The 21,821-nt window shown below is 40.0% G+C and overlaps 1 protein-coding gene across 1 annotated transcript in view; it reads right to left on the bottom strand.

Annotated features, from left to right (window-relative positions):
• The window catches only part of CERS3 (ceramide synthase 3), a 159,870-nt gene that overhangs the window by 104,731 nt on the left and 33,318 nt on the right, over window positions 1–21,821 (bottom strand). Inside the window, exons 3-4 of the mRNA XM_027521876.1 lie at window positions 16,817–16,934; window positions 9,352–9,470 (exon numbers count right to left, since the gene is read on the bottom strand). Of these exons, the coding sequence (XP_027377677.1) occupies window positions 9,352–9,470; window positions 16,817–16,934 (237 nt within the window). The remainder of the gene's footprint in view (window positions 1–9,351; window positions 9,471–16,816; window positions 16,935–21,821) is intronic.

The following is a 21,821-nucleotide window of genomic DNA, read 5'->3' as shown; positions in this document are numbered from 1 at the left end:
GGCTCTGGGAATTGGTGATGGACAGGGAGGCCTGGTATGATGCAGTCCATGGGAACACAAAGAGTTGGACACGAATGAGCAACTGAACTGAACTAAACTGGAGGCCATTCCTCAGTTCACACAGCCAAGCAGTGACACAGTCAAGTCAGTAACATAGGTCTTTGAACCCTGAATCCAGTAGTGTTTCCAGAAAACTGTCACTGCTTCTGAGCTACATGATGGTTTTCCTTCATTGCTTGTTTTGATTAAGGAAAAATGTAGGGTTCAATTACTCAGAAAGTTGAACCACAAAGTGAGCCAGTTGAGACTTGTTCCCACTTGTTTCATTTACCGCTGGTTCAACAAAGCCACGTGCTTAAATGTAGAGAGCATTTCCTTGACCCTTAATTATTTTGGCCAAACAAGAAGTACAAAAATAAGATGATGAGATCTGTCAGGCCCAAAGGAAGCCATAAGTGTGGTGGCATATCTCGTATCATTTGTGTCTCAAACATGTATTGATATCTTAATCTTGTTTCAGGAACCATGCTAAGCATACTTGTGTGATGCCATATTTTCTTCTTTACAACAAGCTTATGAAGTAGCTCCTTTTGTGGGTTGTTGCTTGGTTCTCACAACGACACTAAAAGGTAGATGAGATGAAGACTAAAGAATGCTAAACTTGAGAGAGATCACATAATTCACCCAAGACTGTATAGTAAAAATCAGTATTGTTGTTCAGTCACTAAGTCATGTCCGACTCTGCAACTCCATGGACTGCAGCACGCCAGGCTTCCCTGTCCACTATCTCCCGGAGTCTGCCCAAATTCATGTCCATTGAGTCGGTGATACCCTCCAACCATCTCATCCTCTGCCTCTCGCTTCTCCTTTTGTCTTCAATCTTTCCCAGCATCAGGATCTTTTCCAATGAGTCAGCTTGCTGCATCAGATGGCCGAAGTATTAGAGCTTCAGCATCAGTCCTTCCAATGAATATTCAGGTTTGATTTCTTTTAGGATTGAATGGTTTGATCTCCTTGCAGTCCAAAGGAGTGTCAAGGGATTTCTCTAGAACCACAATTCAAAAGCATAAATTCTTTGGTGTTCAGTCTTCTTTATGGTCCAACTCTCACATCCATACATGACAGATGGAAAAAACGTAGCTTTGACTATACGGACCTTTGTTGGCAAAATAATGTCGCTGCTTTTTAATATACTGTCTAGGTTTGGCATGGCTTTCTTTCCAAGTAGCAAGCATCTTTTAATTTCATGGCTGCAGTCACCATCCATAGTGATACTGGAACCCAAGAAAATAAAATCTGTCCCAATCAGATGCAAAAGTAAAATCCAAGCTTCACATGCTCCCGGACCAGCCCTATCAGGTCTATTACACTATTTCAGGAGTTCTCAAAGTCAGGGATCTCTGACTTCAAACACTTTCACAATGATAATGAAATGTTATTTGTCTTATTTCTTACTCTCATTTCCTCGCAAGCATCCAGTGGCATTTCCCAGAGGCTACATGTTCTGTGATGGTATCATTGCTCTGATAGCTGATGACATATGCGCTTGTGTAATCTTATATTTTAATTTCCATTTCTAGTACAGTGGACATCAATAGGTATAACTCACACAAGCAGATGCACTTTGGGATCTGTAATAGTTTTTAAGAGAAGAAAGGGGTCCTGAAACCAAAAACCTTGGGAGCTGCTCTGCTTCACTAATTGTGAAGCAATTGACTAATTGTGCTTCACTAATTTTCCTTGCTTCAGATGAACCTAAGGCAGTAAAATGTCCTTTTTTCCAGGAATGGCTGAGACAAACATAATTGTGAGGGATGAAAAAAAACCTCTTGGAAAAAAACAAATTCACTTGTTAGACAAAGATGGCAAAGCTGAAAGATGAAGGCCTGCTGAGTGAGGTCAGGGAGGAGCTGGACAGCGGGAACTTGGGCGACATGAGACAGGACAGACATGGTTCTCCATGGTGGCAGGGCAGGATGGAGAAGGCGGTGGACCTGCCCAGTGGCCAGCTGGGCAAGTGGCGGTCCACCCAGCAAGAGAGTACCTCCCACCAGCACAAGACACACCAGGTACTTGGAAATTGTGTGTGTGCATGCTTAGTCATGTTGGACTCCTTGTGACAGCATGGACTATAGCCTGCCAGGCTCCTTTATCCATGAAACTTTCCAGGCAAGAATATTGGAGCAGGTTGCTATTCCTCTTCCTCTTCACCCCAAGGACTGAACCTGCATCTCTTATGTCTCCTGCAAGCTACCCCTCGCCTAAGGTCAGGGGCGGCGACCAAGACGAGCTACCCCACGCCCGAGGTCAGGAGGGGCAGCTGTGAGGAGATACCCCTTGTCCAAGGTAAGGAGCAGTAGCTGCACTTTGCTGGAGCAGCCCTGAAGAGATACCCCACATCCAAGGTAAGAGAAACCCAAGTAAGACGGTAGGTGTTGCAAGAGGGTATCAGAGGGCAGACACACTGAAACTATAATCACAGGAAACTAGCCAATCTGATCAAATGGACCACAGCCATGTCTAACTCAATGAAACTAAGCGATGCCGTGTGGGGCCACCCAAGACGGGTGGGTCATGGTGGAGAGGTCTGACAGAATGTGAGCCACTGGAGAAGGGAATGGCAAACCACTTCAGTATTCTTACCTTGAGAACCCCATGAACAGTATGAGAAGGCAAAATGACAGGATACTGAAAGGGGAACTCCCCGGGTTGGTAGGTGTCCAATATGCTACTGGAGATCAGAGGAGAAATAGCTCCAGAAAGAATGAAGGGATGGAGCCAAAGCAAAAACAATACCCAGTTGTGGATGTGACTGGTGATAGAAGCAAGGTCCAATGCTGTAAACAGCAATATTGTATATGAACCTGGAATTGGAAGTGGTCAAACAGGAGATGGCAAGAGTGAACATAGACATTCTAGGAATCAGCGAACTAAAATGGACTGGAATGGGTGAATTTAACTCAAATGACCATTATATCTATTACTGTGGGCAAGAATCCCTTAGAAGAAATGGGAGTAGCCATCATGGTCAACAAAAGAGTCCGAAATGCAGTACTTGGATGCAATCTCAAAAACAATAGAATGATCTCTTCGTTTCCAAGGCAAACCATTCAATACTGGGGTAATCCAAGACTATGCCCTAACCAGCAACGCTAAAGAAGCTGAAGTTGAACGGTTCAATGAAGACCTACAAGACCTTTTAGAACTAACACCCCCAAAAGATGTCCTTTTCATTATAGGGGATTGGAATGCAAAAGTAGGAAGTTAAGAAACACCTAGGGTAACAGGCAAATTTGGCCTTGGAGTTAGGAATGAAGCAGGGCAAAGGCTCATAGAGTTTTGCCAAGAGAAAGCACTGGTCATAACAAACACTCTCTTCCAACAACACGAGAGAAGACTCTACACATGGACATCACCAGAAGGTCAACACCGAAATCAGATTGATTATATTCTTTGCAGCCAAAGATGGAGAAGCTCTATACAGTCAGTAAAAACAAGACCAGGAGCTGACTGTGGCTCAGATCATGAACTCCTTATTGCCAAATTCAGACTTAAATTGAAGACAGTGGGGAAAACCACTAGACCGTTCAGGTATGACCTAAATGCAATCCCTTATGATTATACAATGGAAGTGAGAAATAGATTTAAGGGACTAGATCTGATAGACAGAGTGCCTGATGAACTATGGATGGAGGTTCGTGACACTGTACAGGAGACAGGGATCAAGACCATTCCCATGGAAAAGAAATGCAAAAAAGCAAAATGGCTGTCTGGTGAGACCTTAAAAATAGCTGTGAACAGAAGAGAAGCGAAAAGCAAAGGAGAAAAGGAAAGATATAAGCATCTGAATCCAGAGTACCAAAGAATAGCAAGGAGAGATAAGAAAGCCTTCCTCAGCGATCAATGCAAAGAAATAGGGGAAAACAACAGAATGGGAAAGACTAGAGATCTCTTCAAGAAAATCAGAGATACCAAGGGAACATTTCATGCAAAGATGGGCTCGATAAAGGACAGAAATGGTATGGACCTAACAGAAGCAGAAGATTTTAAGAAGAGGTGGCAAGAATACACAGAAGAACTGTACAAAAAAGAGCTTCACGACCCAGATAATCACTATGGTGTGATCACTGACCTAGAGCCAGACGTTCTGGAATGTGAAGTCAAGTGGGCCTTAGAAAGCATCACTACGAACAAAGCTAGTGGAGGTGATGGAATTGCAGTTGAGCTATTTCAAATCCTGGAAGATGATGCTGTGAAAGTGCTGTACTCAATATGCCAGCAAATTTGGAACACTCAGCAGTGGCCACAGGACTGGAAAAGGTCAGTTTTCATTCCAATCCCAAAGAAAGGCAATGCCAAACAATGTTCAAACTACCGCACAATTGCACTCATCTCACACGCTAGTAAAGTAGTGCTAAAAATTCTGCAAGCCAGGCTTCAGCAATACGTGAACTGTGAACTTCCAGATGTTCAAGCTGGTTTTAGAAAAGGCAGAGGAACCAGAGATCAAATTGCCAACATCTGCTGGATCATCGAAAAAGCAAGAGAGTTCCAGAAAAACATCTACTTCTGCTTTATTAACTATACCAAAGCCTTTGACTGTGTGGATCACAATAAACTGTGGAAAATTCTGAAGAAGATGGGAATATACCAGACTACCTGACCTGCCTCTTAAGAAACCTGTATGCAGGTCAGGAAGCAACAGTTAGAACTGGACATGGAACAATAGACTGGTTCCAAATAGGAAAAGGAGTACATCAAGGCTGTATATTGTCACCTTGCTTCTTTAACTTCTATGCAGAGTACATCATGAGAAATGCTGGGTTGGAAGAAGCACAGGCTGGAATCAAGATTGCTGGGAGAAATATCAATAACCTCAGATATGCAAATGACACCATACTTATGGCAGAAAGTAAAGAGGAACTAAAGAGCCTCTTGATGAAAGTGAAAGAGGAGAGTGAAAAAGTTGGCTTAAAGCTCAACATTCAGAAAATGAAGATCATGGCATCTGGTCCCATCACTTCACGGGAAATACATGGGAAACAGTGGAAACAGTGTCAGACTTTATTTTGGGGGGCTCCAAAATCACAGCAGATGGTGATTGCAGCCATGAAATTAAAAGACGCTTACTCCTTGGAAGAAAAATTATGACAAACCTAGATAGTATATTGAAAAGCAGAGATATTACCTTGCCAACAAAGCTCGGACTAGTCAAGGCTGTGGTTTTTCCAGTGGTCATGTATGGATGTGAGAGTTGGACTGTGAAGAAAGCTGAGTGCCAAAGAATTGATGCTTTTGAACTGTGGTATTGGAGAAGACTCTTGGGAGTCCCTCGGGCTGCAAGGAGATCCAACCAGTCCATCCTAGAGGAGATCAGTCCTGGATGTTCATTGGAAGGACTGATGCTGAGGCTGAAACTCCGATACTTTGGCCACCTCATGCGAAGAGTTGATGCATTGGTAAAGACTCTGATGCTGGGAGGGATTGGGGACAGGAAGAGAAGGGGACGACAGAGGATAAGATGGCTGGATGGCATCACTGACTCGATGGACATGAGTTTGAGTGAACTCCGGAGTTGGTGATGGACAGGGAGGCCTGGCGTGGTGTGATTCATGGGGTCACAAAGAGTCAGATACGACTGAGTGACTGAACTGAACTGAAGTTTCCTGAGACTTCTAAAATGCCTGGGGCTAGGTATGTCTTGCTATGTTTCCTGTAGCACATCTCATAGATGAGGGAAAAAAGTGCGGTCCCTACACAATTAAAGAGCTTTGCATTTTGCTTTAATTTATTTATTTGATCCATAATAACTTTTAATAGTTCACTGACATAGGAAATTTGTGAATTCCTATGTCCTGCTAAACAATAAGGTAAAGCTTAAATTTTATTTGTGGGTTCACTTCAGTCTCCTAAATACACTGTACTGCTTCTTGTCTTTGCCTTACTTAAAATATGCTGCCCTCAAATCACGCTTTCTTTTCTTGTGGAAATCTGACCCATCCCTCAAGGTCCAGCTTGTGCCTGACCTCTAGAAAGCTTTTGTCTAGTGTATCCAGCCCTGCTGACCCCATCTCCTCTGAATGTGCAGAGTACATCTGAACATGACGATAGACTGTGTGCCATATATAGACTATGTGCAGACCGTGTGCTATGGTCTGGATGGAATGGAACGACAGATGTTGTAGTTTCATAAGTGATAGTGTTATCTCCCTGATTAGTTGCTTTGGGCCAGTGACATACTTTCCACTTCTACTTCCCTCTTAAAATCTACATGTCCACAGGGTCTAGGATAGTTCCACATACTATGAAGATGGTCCACACAACCCTCTGCATTGCCTGATGATTGATAATGGCAACTCATAATTCCCTTCCCTAACCTGAAATTTGTGGCTGACTCTTGGTGGACTCACTGACAGCCAGACTCCCAATGTTGGACTCTTCTGACCCAGTTACTTGACATGTGGGGGCCCCTGCTTCTGAGAGGTCAGCATTAGGTAGCAGGGGCCACACAGGAGTCAGAATATCTGAGGGCAATTAGATATGTGCAGTTTCTCATTTCTCAAACAAGGCTAGCCCCACTTGCCCTGACTTCCCCACACTGTGAGAGGCAGGAAGGATCAAACCAAGATTATTTACAAACTGTAAGGCACTATGATTTATAAGAAATTACCATACTCCTTCACTGGAATATGATTCAGCTCTGGGAGAGACATAGTCCCTGCTTGGTACTTTATTTAAGATAAAGAGTCATTTGCTAGAGAGGATAAATGATAATAGAAAAACAGGAAGATATAAAGTGAAACCAGTTTCACTTTGTAGTTTTTTGTAGTGATCGTCAAGAGAGATTCACCTGGGCCAAGCTGACATAGTGGCAACCCAGTATTAACTAATCTCGCAAGGGCTAAAACTCAGAGATAAACAGAAAACAAACCAGGTCATACACCTCCAGCTACTGTGGGAAAGGCAACAGTAAGCCCATGATGAGAAAAAAAAAAAAGTTTATTGCCGGGAGCCAGTATGGGAGCTCCCATCCATGACAAAGGTCATGCGAAGAGGATCTGACATGCAAAGGCGAATCAGAACTCGAGAGGCCCCCTGGACCTGCCCGAGCATCTACCCCAAAACCAAAATCTGTCTGTTTTACTATTTCACGACTTTCACCAACTCTTCTGACATTAACGGGGGGCTATCCCCAACCACCTTTCTCTGAAGAAAATCAACTTAGAGCTCTAGTTAATAAGTCTCCTGGGCATAATAGGAGTGTTTCAATTCAAACCCCTCTGATGACTTTCTAGCTTGCCTGACAGGTTTGTTCGGACTCCTGCAGCTACGCATGTGATTGCTCACAGCCTCCCAACCATGAGAGGCACAGGAAGCTTAAGATATTCTAACAATGCAGAGCTTCTCAGAGAATTAAAATTGTTAGAATAGAACTAGTAGAGGATTTCTTTCTTGAGCTGATGATCCTTACCTACTGTGTCCCTGGGAGTGTATTGATTAATATAGTTGGTATATAGAAATGTAAGTAGTAGCTTTAATGTTTGTAACCTTGGACCCTTGAGTTAATTCTTTTCTTGTTATAGCCCACCACACTTTTGCCCCATAGGAATGCAACTTTATCTAATGCTTTCGGAGGGTGGCACCTGACTTTAGAATAATCACCTTTAGAGAAAATAAGTTTTCTGATTGACTAACCATTATTTAGAAGAAAGGGTCATAAAATGTTAACAGGCCTCCTGGCCAGAAGATGATGTAAATCACCTAAAGCCTTTGCATATGATAAGTTTGCAGAAAGAAAGCCTGGCTTCTATATAGAGTCAAGGACTGCTGACCTTGCATGATTCTACACCCCTTATTATCCTTAATGCACAACTTGAGGTATAAAAGCTACTTTGGAAAATAAAGTTGTGGGCCATGCTCATCAAGCTTGGTCTCCCATGTCGTTCTTTCTTGTTTCCTTTTCTCTCCTTTTCTTCTCTGTTCTTCCTTCAGGATGACTAATTTGGAGTGCAGGGGCCCTCTGAGACCACTTATTTGCCCCAGCTTCTAAGACCCACTCGAGAAGGTGCCTAAGGTGGGGCACTTTCCGCGATTTGAGAGGGCGCCTGTGGCCTCCGTGGTCAGTGCAAACCTGATATCATAGGTTTTATTGGCTTTCTGTGTAAACCAATTAGTTCATGCCTCTGATCTCTCTGCTGTGCTATCCTTTTCGCCAAAGCCATCCTCCCGAGGGAATCCATGGATCCAACCGGGGCTGGACCCCAGCAGTTTATCTCGAAGACACTATGAAGAATTGATCTGTGCCTCTAAATATACATCACCAGTCTCACAGTTGAATTACTGTACTCAGGAATGTATAGGTAGTTAAAGAAAGTCATTTAAGTTTAGCCTCTCACAGGTTTGATTTCTTTGAGAGTCTTATACCAAATCCCTATCTGGTGATTTGATAATTTGATAATTTGGTGATTTGATACCAAATCCCCATCAAAACAAATCTGATGAAAGTCATTAGGCAATCTTAGGACCTTAAGAAATAGGCAAAATGAAAGAATGCTATTGGTATGTAGAATTTGGCATCACACACAACCCAACTAATATTTATTGGTCTGGATGTAAAGAAGAACAACAAAGTAATAGCAATGACCTAGACCCTCGTTTTGGCGCAGGTGTCAGTTTTTGCCACCAAGGGAGTGACCTAAAGTACTATAATACTCTGAAGAAGAGGAAAAAGCAGAATTTTAATAAAGCCAAAAATAAGTGTGATACAGTCACACTGCCCTCGGAATGTATCTGAAGTAGCCAGCTATGCAAAAACTCTATGTGGTGCCCAGTCCATCCAGACCTCCTGCTAAACTGGTGGGGAAACCGAGAGGAACTGTTGTCCAGTCCACAAGCAGGAGTAGGGTAAGAGTCAAGTTGAGACAGAAACAAGTCCTCTCCACCAGTACTGAGAGAAGAGGACAGCGCCCTCTCAGACCTTCTCTGCTCTTATAATGTGACAGAATAACTACAGTGTGATTGGAAACAGGCGATAGTCTGGTGAGCAGGGCCAAGTGCTACCCTAGAAAAGATAAACACCAGTTAAGACATTTTTATGATTTTTCTGGACTTCAAGATAAGTATATAATATATCTCCTGTTTAACTGAGACAGCTCATATCTTACCTTGTTTGATAAAGAAGGAAAGTGAAGCACAAGAGGTGGATGAGTGGCTAGTATCAAACTCTTGATTGGTAAGTGATAGAGCAGGCTCAAACCCTTCTGCTGCTGCAACCTCAGGATTCTTTCTGAGATGACTTTTCTGCTCCATACAAAATGGTACCATTTGAAAAGTTTTAACTATCCTTCTTACCAAGATTCCTGGAATTTCTTCATCCTGCAAGGCCTATCTTGATTCTGCCGTCTCCTAAACCATCTTTCAACCTGGCGCTCTGTCAAGTTACACTTCTTTGCCAGTCCATAAATATCAGTCTGAAAGGGGATGAAACAAATGAGTGAGTGCTTAAGAGCAGAGTAGGCTGGCTTGCAAGCAAGAGACACTGAGACCGAGTTACAAGCATTTGTGGAGATGAGAGAGACTCTGCATTAAACCTTGGGCCAGTGCATTTACCCCTTTTGTTCATGGAATCACACACACCCATCCCAAAACAGAGAGAATGTTAATTCCCAGAAAACTCAGTTGCTAAGAAAGACCAATTCTCCATAAGTTGGTAGCAACCCATACATTCAAGTTCCATACATGGCTTACTTCTTCAGCCAATTTTATTTAGGGCCTCCTAGGTTCCACGTAGAGTAGTATAGTTTAAGATGTTAATCAAACCCAATCTCTGTATTTTTTCCTGTGAGAAAAATGGGACTCCAAGAGTTTTAACAGCTTGTCCAAGACCTAAAACTAGTAGCAAAGTGAGGATATGACCTTAGGCTCCTGCCCTTTCTGTCATTTCATAAAATGTTTCTAATAGATCCAAAACTTTCACATTTAATCATATGCACAGCCCATTTTGGAGAAGGAAATGGCAACCCACTCCAGTATTCTTGCCTGGAGATACCATGGACAGATGAGCCTGGCTGGCTACAGTCTACAGGGTTGCACAGAGTCAGACATGACTTAGCGACTAAACAACAACAGCTGCATGTTTTAAACCAACCTTAAATAATTCCAATTGTAAAAAATAAGGATTGCAGATTATAATAATGATGACTGCTTCTCTTCTGGAAGGCAGAAGTTGCAGGTTATGGTTTACAATTGAAAACAATGTGGATGATAGATTTGCTCAAAGATAACAAATGTGAAGTTCTCCCAGGGCCAAACAAGAACCCCAAATGACTGACAGAAGCAGCTCTGCTTCCTAGTGGTATTTTAAGCTGCGTTCTTTCAACACGGGCATGTTTTATATGCTAGACCTACAGTACTTTCCACTTCCACAAGGAAATAAGCTCTGTAATTTTTTTGAGATACCAGTCTTCTTGATCTCTCAGTTTGCAATGCTGAGTACAAGAAATATTTCAGTTTACTCCTAACTTAATGCATGTTCAGTAGCTTCAGTCGTATCTGACCAGGCCCCTCTGTCCATGGGATTCTCCAGGCAAGAACACTGGAGTGGTTGCCATTCCCTTCTCCAGGGGATCTTCCCGACCCAGAGATAACCGCAAGCCTATTACTTAATCTGAAGAGAAAGAAAGCAAAACAAAATATAGACAAGACATATTATACTGTTTCCCTGTAAACTGTCATCTCTAATACTATTATTTTACAGGCCAAGGTTTCACCTCCTGTTCTATGTTGTTTTGGTTTGTTTTTGTGTTTTTGATGGCCCTAAATTGGCAGCTATTCATGGGTGAGTATTTTCTGCAGGCATTGTGCTTGGCACCGAAGATCTGAATGAACAAGATTAGCATTTATGGGGCCTCCCCTTCATGAGGTAAAGTCTGTCTGGTAAGGAAGTCAGAAAATGCAACAAAGAATTCTAATAAATTATGATGAGCACTGAAAGAGGGGAAGGTCAGGGTACCATGGGACCTAACTTCATGTAGGCAATTCCTGGAAGTTATACTTATGCTAAACCCTGAAAAATGTCCCAAGAAGGAGAAGCTGAAGAAGGGAAGTGTCCTGGCAGCATGTGAGGTCCTCTGGGGATGAGAGCACAGAAGAGCTGGGAGTACTCAAAGGACAGAAAGAGGTCTTACAGGGTAGAAACATACAGACAGGTGAGGAGGAAAGATGTGGTCAGGGCCACCGCAAGGAGGACCTTGCCTGGAATTATCTGAATTTATCTTCAAAATGTGTGCATTTTGAAGGCTTCCTCTTGCAGTGTGTAAAGTATGAAGCACCAGGAATGAGTGGAGGTGGAGACAGTGTTTACTTTGCCCTATTATCCCTGACCTCTCTCAATGAGGTCCGCACGGCAAGGACCTCACACTCCAGATGGGACAAGTCTGGAGGTCTGATTCCACTCTCCCAGGCAGCACCAAACTTGTCACAGCCCTATCGCAGGAGGAGAGAACACGGAAGGTTTTGAGGCAACAGAATGCAGTAGGAATGGAAGGGAACTAAAAACAGAAGATTGAGTTCTGCTACTTCCTAGCTCTGCAGCCTTGAGCTGTGTACTCTGACCCACTGTGGAAAATGGGGCATTGACAATGAGTGGTTGCCTCTTGTCTCGTGGGAATGATTTAGGATCTTGGGGCTCTATCTAATCATCTATCATGTGCTACATCAATGCTAGAGATTATGGCTGAACACAGAAAGGAGACCATAGACTGAAAATCATTTCAAAAAATATATTCCTCTACTCCTAAAATAACTTGTAAGCTTGAATAGATTCCCCCAAACAGAAGATATAATTCAAATCCTACTGCTTGCTCCATAGCAGAACATATTCTGAAACGCAGCAGCGCTATATTCTGTACCCTCTGAGACTGAAGGGCTCTGGGTCCAACTTGATTGTTTTAAAAGTTTTATTCATTTGATCATTCACAAATGTTTACTGAGCCTCTACTCACTAGTGCCAGTCCCTATTCTAGGCACTGGAGATTCAGCACAAGTCCCTGTTCTCACACTAGAATTTTCCCAGATCTGAGAACAATACAATTTTACTACCTCATCATTTCTACAGATACCTGATGAATAAATGCATCTAGAAGATGGTAATCAAACATGATTTGAAGCATTTCTCCTGATTAGGAGCACAGATGAATCTAATTCAAAATCTTGACAACACTGGCCTCATATATCTACAATATTATTGGGATAGAAGTCCTCTTGCAAACAGAAGTCTTTAGTAGTATTTTGTTATTAATATATGAAACAAACATTTATTGAACACCTGCTAGGTACAGAAAGTTGTGTTAAGATATTATGGGAATACCAACAAGCATACTTGGGAAACTACTGATGTTCCCTTGGGATAATTAATGTTGGGAAGATATATTTGAGAACGTTCCTGTAGAAGTCTACATGATAGGTATAACATATGAATAATAAGAGCTGACCTTGACTGTGTGCCAGGCAGTATTCTAAGTACTCAATTCAATCCCTGAATTGAGAGTCCTATGAGGTAACTGCTGTTAACACACTCAGTTCACAGAGGTGGACACTGAGGCAGAGGGGTTAATCTGCTCACCTTCACATACAGTCTGTTCTCACAATTCGTGTTTTTAGCCTGGACACTACAGAGAATGTGTCTGTGGAAGGGAAAGGCTCTCAGACAGAACCTAGAAGAGAAGCTGCTGCTGCTGCTAAGTCGCTTCAGTCGTGTCCAACTCTGTGCGACCCCATAGATGGCAGCCCACCAGGCTCCCCCGTCCCTGGGATTCTCCAGGCAAGAACACTGGAGTGGGTTGACATTTCCTTCTCCAATGCATGAAAGTGAACAGTGAAAGTGAAGTCGCTCAGTCGTGTCCTACTCTTAGCGACCCCATGGACTGCAGCCTACCAGGCTCCTCCGTCCATGGGATTTTCCAGGCAAGAGTACTGGAGTGGGTTGCCATTGCCTTCTCCAGAAGAGAAGCAGTGTGGCCTAAAATGGAGCCATAAGGCCTGGCTACTTGATGCAAAAACCAACTCTCTGGGACCATAGAGGAGCCACTCAACCTCTTTGTCTATCACATGTCTCACCCATAAAATAAAGTGGACTAGAGAGCTACAGAGCCTTTTGCTCTAAACATGTTTGAATCCATGGTTGAGACAAGCTAGCAACCTGGAATGCCTCTATGGACCCTTCTCCAACTATGGACCACAATACCTGCTATATGTCAGTCTTACGTTTTCTTTAAATTACCTTTCAGAACTACACATTCATTTGTTCTGCAATAGTTCTCATTGTGTTCTTGCAGAGGAAATGGGCTAGTTAATAAGTTCTGCTGTTCTTTCATTTTACCAACAGTAGGAAAAATGATCCGTTGGCCAGAGCTATTGGTATGTTATCATGATTCTCTCTTTGAATTTCATCTTGAAATTGTCATGGAGATACACATAGAGAGAGACGTACAGATATATAAACAGTGGGCACACAGCTGCACATACACAGTCACAAAGAAGTGTGTGAAACACAGAACAAAACTCTCAGTGGCAGTTCACATGTATAGCTTTTTGGACCTCATCAATACCATGTTATATCCTCTGTGCTAACCAGCATAGAATTGATACTGTGTATCTGAAATGTTTTTGTTTTTTTGGTGCAGTCTGTAGCAGCTGAAGAAGAATCCTCGATTTGTGTCTTCAGTTGTCTTAATAAAGTCACGTTACATACCTGTATTACCACTGCAGTGCCCTGTGACTACGGACTTGAAATACTTTGTTAGAGGTGATACCCACCCATTCCTTGAACCAGCACAATTTTTTTAGTCTTCCTAGCAACTTGTCTTACCTCAGCTATAAATTAAGCAAAAATGCTGTCTATGTGACATTGGCCAAGCTAATGTGTGGGAATATTGTGGTATCATTTTGTTTCCACATCTGAAATCACTATTAAGTCATCTACTTTGCCTTCTTCTACTATATTCTATCTTCCTAAGTTCTAGTACTTTTATTCTACGGGCATTTTACTGGCCAACTTGTTGTCATCTTGATCTGTTATACAAATACTACCTTGATTTTGTAATCTATGCACAATATAAATTAGATGTTTTGCTTATGTCCCTTCATCTTCATAGTTTAGTAGAGGAAGCTTTCTAACACTTGGGGGTTGATATATAACATTTCTTCTATTACCTGATGCAAATGTCCAAATTATAACTTACTACCATACTGTATTGTCAACTGAACTAGAATAATTACTTACAAACATAGCTCCAGCCTCTGAAATACATTTTCAACATCCTGTACACAGTTAAAGACATCATGTAGGCATATTAGAAGCAGCACTTGACAGGGAGTCCCGGGCCAGGGTCCAGGTTTGGATTCAGCCATTAATTAGCTGCATGACCTAGGACAGGTCCTCTGTTGACCTTAGTTTCCTCATCTCAATGTGTAAAGAAGAAAGATGACCTAATCGCTAAATTTCTTTCAGCTTTTCTTCACTTTTCTTTAACTGTCAGGTGGCTAATTTATCTTCATAGCTGAGAAATTTGATAAGAGCCAAATTTTCTACATAGACCTTGAGCCTCGGTATATACACCCATCATGACATATCAACAAGCTAAATGATACACGCCCATCAACATTGACTAAATCTGACCAAATGTTCTAAGCCCTTTTAATTGACTTTTTTGACAAAACTTCTTAAATAGAATTCTTTTGAAGTTCCTTTGACCTCTATCTAACTTTGGGGTGCTTCTGAGGGCCCCTGAAACATCCCAAAGAGAGATATTAAACTGTGTTTATTTGGTTAAAATACATGAAAAATATTATCAAATGAGTAATAAATCCTCTCATGTTATAATGTACTATAAATATTACCAATATAGATATCCTAGAAATTATATAGAGGTCTTAACATTCTGATATGTTCTGGTATTTTATGAAAAACCTGATGACTTCACTAAAGTTAACAAAGGACTGAATGAACCAGCAAATATGCTTATAACTTTTACGGTTTCTATCTGAAAAATTACAGGTTTGAATCTTGTGTTTCCCAGGAGTAGGGAAAACCTTCCTTTCAAACTAATTATGAAAATAGTTTGGTAAAATTATACGTTATAAACAAGACAATTATATTTTTTATCTGACTCCTTCAGAAATTTGAAACTCTTAGGTTTCCAGTAAGTTTATCAAATGAGTTAGGAAGGTTATCTCACTAACAGCTACAAAAATCTCAAGGAATTTTTGAGACCTTAAAAAGGGAAGAATTCACCTAGATTTGTTAGGCAAAATCTGTGATAAGCCTTTTGTGTGAGTTTCCCAGCCCTGTTTTATTTTAAAAGTTCAGTCTGAGACTCTATAAATGTTTCAGCAATATAAAAAGTCTATGATCAATTATGGTTATATAAATCATCAGACCAAAATTAGTGAGAACAGACCTATTTTGCAAACAAACTAGCTTTAATTTGGTTATATTTGATAAAAATGAGGGTAACTTTAGGGAGAAAAAGATGTTTCAATAACTGTTAAATCCCAGTTTTAAATAAATAAATAAATAAAATTATTCTCAGATAATAATTATTAGTTGTTCTCAGATAGAAACAAAGGATAATAAGGATTCTCTAAGAGAGTCCTAACTTTTCATAAACACAACTAAATAACTTCCCCTCTACAAAACGTAAAATGATGCTTAAGCATTATTATCACCAGAGGTAACAGCAGTATTTAGGTGAATGACTTCAGTCTTTTAGAGCAGGTAGAAATAAAGAACACACAGAGATGGCTTGTCAGACTGTCCTCTTTTTAGGAAAAAAAAAAGGCACATACAGAAGCTGATGGCAGACAAGTTAGAGACAGTGCCGCTAGCCATGAATAATTCTGTACGTGATGCCTGGTGCTATGTGGTCAGATTTCAATATGCTCATTTGTGCAGGGAGCCCGCCAGACCAGTGACAGAAAGTGTCATAGAAGACGCAAGTGAATTCAGCAGACAAGTTCAGGACTTTAAAAATCTATCTATCCTAAAACCACATTAGTACATATTTTTGACTTAAAATTACTAGTGAGAGATGTCTGTATTTGTCGGAGAGAGTGTGCCACTTTTGGAGAAGTTTTTATTTCATCTCATTTAAATGTGGGGTATAATGAAACTAGACTTGCCTGGACACTACTATTTCTACATAACCTTTACGTTAAAGTCTTTTTCTGTGGTGTAAACATGCAGTGCACTGTAACATTTCATCAAGTACATCTTGTGTAGAGAAGAGAATTGTGATTCTCCTAAGGATTCCATCCCTGGGGAGTGGGCAGGAGCACAGACTATTTCTGAGTATTTTGAAGCCGTGGATAAAATAAAGGGTTATATTCAGGAAAGCCACCCCAAGGGACACTTTTGTAATGTGTGCCCTGTGTACTGACAGTGTCACAGTCATCAAAAGTGTCAGGTATGGGCTACTCTGCCTTAATAATGATCCATTTTCATTGGTATACTTTGTATATATCCTACCATTGAAAATTAAATTTTGATCTTTATACCCAAATTGTCAGTGTTCAACACTAGTTAAATGTTACTTTATATCATTATAAATGTATTTTTTATATTGTATATTATTATTGTGTCACTTTATATTATGCTCAGAATGCTTTATAACTTATCAACAGAGGAAAAAATCCAAATGAAACAAATTATTTGCTGCTCAACTGAAACTAACTTTTTGCATAGATGAGGTAAGCAACAGATGATGGAAATATTAAGAAAGGAGATTTTAAAATCCCAAAACAAAGAATTCGTACTTACTTGAGATGGTTTCTTTGTGGAATGTTTGAAAAAATTCTCTAAAACAGAATTTGGTATAATCTTCTTTCGAACTTCCTCTTTAATGCCAAATGTTTTTGCTAGAGGTGAAGCAATAAACCTATGAAAATGTAAACAAAAGAAAGAGTCAGAAATGGCTGAGAAACTAACACTTGCTTTTCAAGTTCAAAATCTGAGACTGAATCCACAATGTCCTCAGCAAAGTCAAGCTGTAACTTTAGATTCCAAATGAAAGATAAGTCATTAGACTACCTAGAGCCAAAATCTGCCTTACAGAAATTCAAAGAGCAAAATTTGAGATTTTTATACAAGCAATAACTTAAAATACAAAATACACTTGACTAAACATATGGAGGTGAGGGGTGCTAACAGTGCAGTGAAAATCCTCCTCATATAGCTTATAGTCAGCCCCTAGGTAAGTGGTTCCTCCTTATTCAAGGTTTTACATCCATGGGTTCAACCAACCGTAGATTTAGCACTGTAGTATTTACTACTGTAAAAAATCTGCTTACAAGTGGACCCTGCAGTTCAAACCCTTGTTGTTCAAGGGTCAACTGTACTTGAAGTGAAATGAAGTGAAGTGAAGTTGCTCAGCCGTGTCCAACTCTTTGCAACCCCGTGGACTATAACCCACCAAGCTCCTCCGTCCATGGGATTCTCCAGGCAAGAATACTGGAGCGGGTTGCCATTTCCTTCTCCAGGGGATCTTCCCAACCAGGGATTGAACCCAGGTCTCCTGCATTGCAGGCAGATGCTTTAACCTCTGAGCCATAAACTCAAATACATTTATATGTAATATCCAGGAACCAAGATAAACCATTCTATTTAGTTTCATTTTTAAGACTACTAAAGATTAAGATAAATGTTTTGTTATTATTTTCTTTGGTGATATTACCTTAAAGAAATTATTATGTCCCCTATTTAAAGTTCTAACTAATGAAAAATAGCATGACTCTTGAGTAAATACTTAACAATGGGATTGATAGGTTGTATGGCAAGTATACACTTAACTTTATAAGAACTTAGTGAATGTTTTCCAAAGCGTCTATACTATTTTACATTTCCATCAATAATGTGCCAGAATTCCAGTTATTCCATATCTCTGCCAGTAGTTGGTATTGCCAGTCTTAATTTTAGCAATTCTACTGGGTGTGTAGTGGCTTTTATTGATTTTATATTCTAATTTCTATTATTTCTTAATTTCTGCTTGTTATAAATTCAGTTTGCTTTTTTCCCTGGTTTATTAAGGTAGAAGGTTAGATTACTGATTTGAGATCTTTTTTCTTTTTAAATATATGTGGTTATAGCTATAAATGTCCTAGTAAGCACTGCTTTTGCTGAATCCCATAAGTTTTGGTATGGTGCTTTCTTTTTCATTCATCTTATAGGATTTTCTAGTTTACCTGTGATTTCTCTTCTGACCCATAGGTTATTAGAAGTATACTGTTTAATTTCCATATATTTGCTGATTTCTCTCTTTTTTAAAATTTTATTTTATTTTTAAACTTTACAATATTGTATTAGTTTTGCCAAATATCAAAATGAATCCACCACAGGTATTCATTTGTTCCGCATCCTGAACACTCCTCCCTCCTCCCTCCCCATACCATCCCTCTGGGGGATGTCCCAGTGCCCCAGCCCCAAGCATCCAGTATCGTTCCTTCTGTTATGGACTTCTAATTTCATTCAATAGTGGTCAGAAAACATACCTTGTATGATTTCCATCCTCTCACTTTTATTGAGATTAGTTTTAAGGCCTAACACATGGTCTATTCTGGAGAATGTTCCTCGTGCACATGAGAAGAATGTGTATTCTGCTGTTATTGGTGATGTGCTCTACAGATGTGTTAGGTTTAGTTCAGTTATAACACTGATCGAGTCTATTTCTTTGTTGATTTTCTGCCTAGTTGTTCTATCCATTATTGAAAATGGGGTATTGAAGTTTACAACTATTATTGTTGAATTGTTTATTTCTCCTTTCAATTCTGTTTGCTTCATGTTTTGGGGACTATGTTGCTAGGTACATATACGTTTATAATTGTTATATCATCTTGATATGTTTACCCTTTTATAGTATAAAATATCCTTTGTTTCCAGCAACTATTTAAAGGATGTTAAACTGTCTGGTATTAGTATAGCCAAGGACAGAGGAGCCTGGAGGGCTGCAGTCCATGGAGTCGCAAAGAAACGGACACAACTTAGTAACTAAACAACAACGATAAAGTATAGCCATCCCAGCTCTCTTTTGGTTATTGCTAGCATGATATATTGGAGAAGGCAATGGCACCCCACTCCAGTACTCTTGCCTGGAAAATCCCACGGAGGGAGGAGTCTGGTAGGCTGCAGTCCGTGGGGTCACTAGGAGTTGGACACGACTGAGCGACTTTCCTTTCACTTTTCACTTTCATGCACTGGAGAAGGAAATGGCAACGCACCCCAGTGTTCTTGCCTGGAGAATCCCAGGGACGGGGGAGCCTGGTGGGCTGCCGTCTATGGGTTCGCACAGCGTTGGACACGACTGAAGTGACTTAGCTTAGCTTAGCATGATATATATTTTTTCATTCTTTCACTTTCAACCTATTTATGTCTTTGAACTTAAAGTGAGTCTTTCATAGAAATTATATATTTGGATCATATATTAATATTTCTATCCAGTCCTCCTATCTATGTCTTTTAGTTGGAGTATTTATTTCATTTACATTTAATGTAAATTACACTTAATTACTGATAAAACAGGATTTATATCTGCCACTTTGCTACTTACTTTCTATACAGCTTATGATTTTTTGTTTCTCTATCCTTCCATTATTATCTTCTCTGTGTTAAACAGATATTTTCTAGTGTATTCTTTTAATTCCTTCTCTTTTTTTATTATTTTTAAAAATCATCTTCTTAGTGGTTCATCTCGGGATTACCTAGGGATTATAATTAACATCTTAATTTATAATTTTCTAATTCATATTAATAGTAAAACAGTTTAAGCACTATACAAAACTCCATTACCTCCCCTCTCTGCACTGCTACTGTCATATAAATTATGTACTTATAAATTGTGTTCTCATCAACAGACATTTATGATTATTACTTTATGCAGCTGTCTTTCAAATCAGATAGGAGTAAAACATATTACCAAAAAAATGCATTTATTCTTTTTATTTCTTATGTGGGTCCTTTATTGGTGCTCTTTATTTCTTCATGTGGATTCAAGTTACTGTCTGCATCCTCTGCTTTCAGTCAGTAGAACTCCCTTTAGTATTTCTCATAGGGCAGGTCTGCTTAGCAACAAATTCTTCCAGTTTTTGCTTATCTGGAAATGTCTTATTTTCTCTCATTTTGAAGGATAATTTTGCTTGGTTGACAGTTTTTTTTTCTTGTTATTTGTCCTCCTACTGCCTTTGGCTTCCACGGTTGCTGATGAGAAATCAACTCAATCTTATCACAGATCACTGTTATGTGATAATATGCTTCTCTCTCCTTGCTTTCAAGATTCTATCTTTCAACAGTTTGCTTATGATATATCTACATATGAATTTCTTTAATTAAGCTTATTCCTCTTGGAGTTTGGTTAGCTTCCCAAATTACAGATTAATGTGTGTCATCAGATTTGGGGAAATTTTAGCCACTTATTTCTTCAAATATTTTCTATCCTGTTCATTTCCTCCTCTTCTTCTGGAATTCCCATTATATATATGTTGTTATGCTTCATCAGGGCCCACAGGTCTCTGAGGCTCTTCATTTTTCTGTATTCTTTTTATTTTCTGTTCCTTAGACTGCTGACTCTTTCTTCTCCCTGCCCAAAAATGCTGTTAAGGCCCTCCAGTGAATTTTTAATATGAGTTATTATACTTAACAAGTCCCAAATTTCTATTTGATTTCTTTTTATAATCTATAATTTTATCTCTTTACTGATATTCTTAAGTTAGTGAGACATTTCTTTCCTTAGTTTTTAAGCATGGTTTTCACTAGTTCTTTGAACATTTTCAAAATAGTTGACTTAAAGTCTTGTCTAATAAGTTTAACATCCAGGCTTTGTAGGTGACACACTCAGTTGACTGCTGGTTTTTTTCCCTGTGTATGAGCTATACTTTCTTATTTTGTTGCATGTCATAATTTTTGCTTAAAAGTAGACATGCTTACTAATATAATGTGGCAACTCTGGAAATCAGAATATCCCCCTCTTCAGAGTTTATTGTTGTTCGTGCTGTTTGTTGTTGTCCATTTGTTTTTTACTTTTAAAATCCGATCTGTAAAGTCTATATTCTTTATGTGTGAGCACTAAAGTCTTTATTAGGTTAGCTTAGTGGTCTACTAACAACTAGACAGAGATGTCCTTAAATGTCTGGAACCAATAAATCTTCCAGTGTTTGCTAAGGGGCTCGTGTACACTTCAGGGCACACCTTTAACACTCAACCAGGCAGTGGACAACTTTGCCTTAGCCTTCACTTCCTGTTTGCAAAAGCCTTAAGGTCATCCAGAGGTGAGAGCTTTGGACTCACTTCTAGATCATACTTCTTGATCATGTGGGTTGCCCTGAGCATGGCCAAAGCTCTACAAATTCAAGTGGCCTTCTAACTTCCAAGAGTATGTCAGAGCTTTTCAAAATGCCCTATGGACATATTTCCCAGCTTGTCTTTTAAAAAGGAAAGCTTTTTGTTTATTGTTTGACCCATTAATTATGCACTACCCTCAGTTCAGTTCAGTTCAGTTCAGTCACTCAGTTGTGTCCAACTCTTTGCCATCCCATGGACTGCAACACACCAGGCTTCCCTGGCCATCACCACATCCTGGAGCTTCCTCAAATTCATGTCCATAAACTCAGTGATGTCATTCAACCATCTCAGCCCCTGTTGTCCCCTTCTTCTCCTGCCTTCAGTCTTTCCCAGCATCAAGATCTTTTCCAATGAGTCAGCTTCCCATCAGGTAGCCAAAGTATTGGACCTTCAGCTTCAGCATCAGTCCTTCCAATGAATATTCAGGACTGATTTC

This window comes from Bos indicus x Bos taurus, chromosome 21 (genome assembly GCF_003369695.1).
Source record: "Bos indicus x Bos taurus breed Angus x Brahman F1 hybrid chromosome 21, Bos_hybrid_MaternalHap_v2.0, whole genome shotgun sequence".
Classification (NCBI taxonomy): domain Eukaryota; kingdom Metazoa; phylum Chordata; class Mammalia; order Artiodactyla; family Bovidae; genus Bos; species Bos indicus x Bos taurus.
The sequence above is the reverse complement of the archived record's forward strand: the minus strand, read 5'-3'. Positions and strand labels throughout refer to the sequence as shown.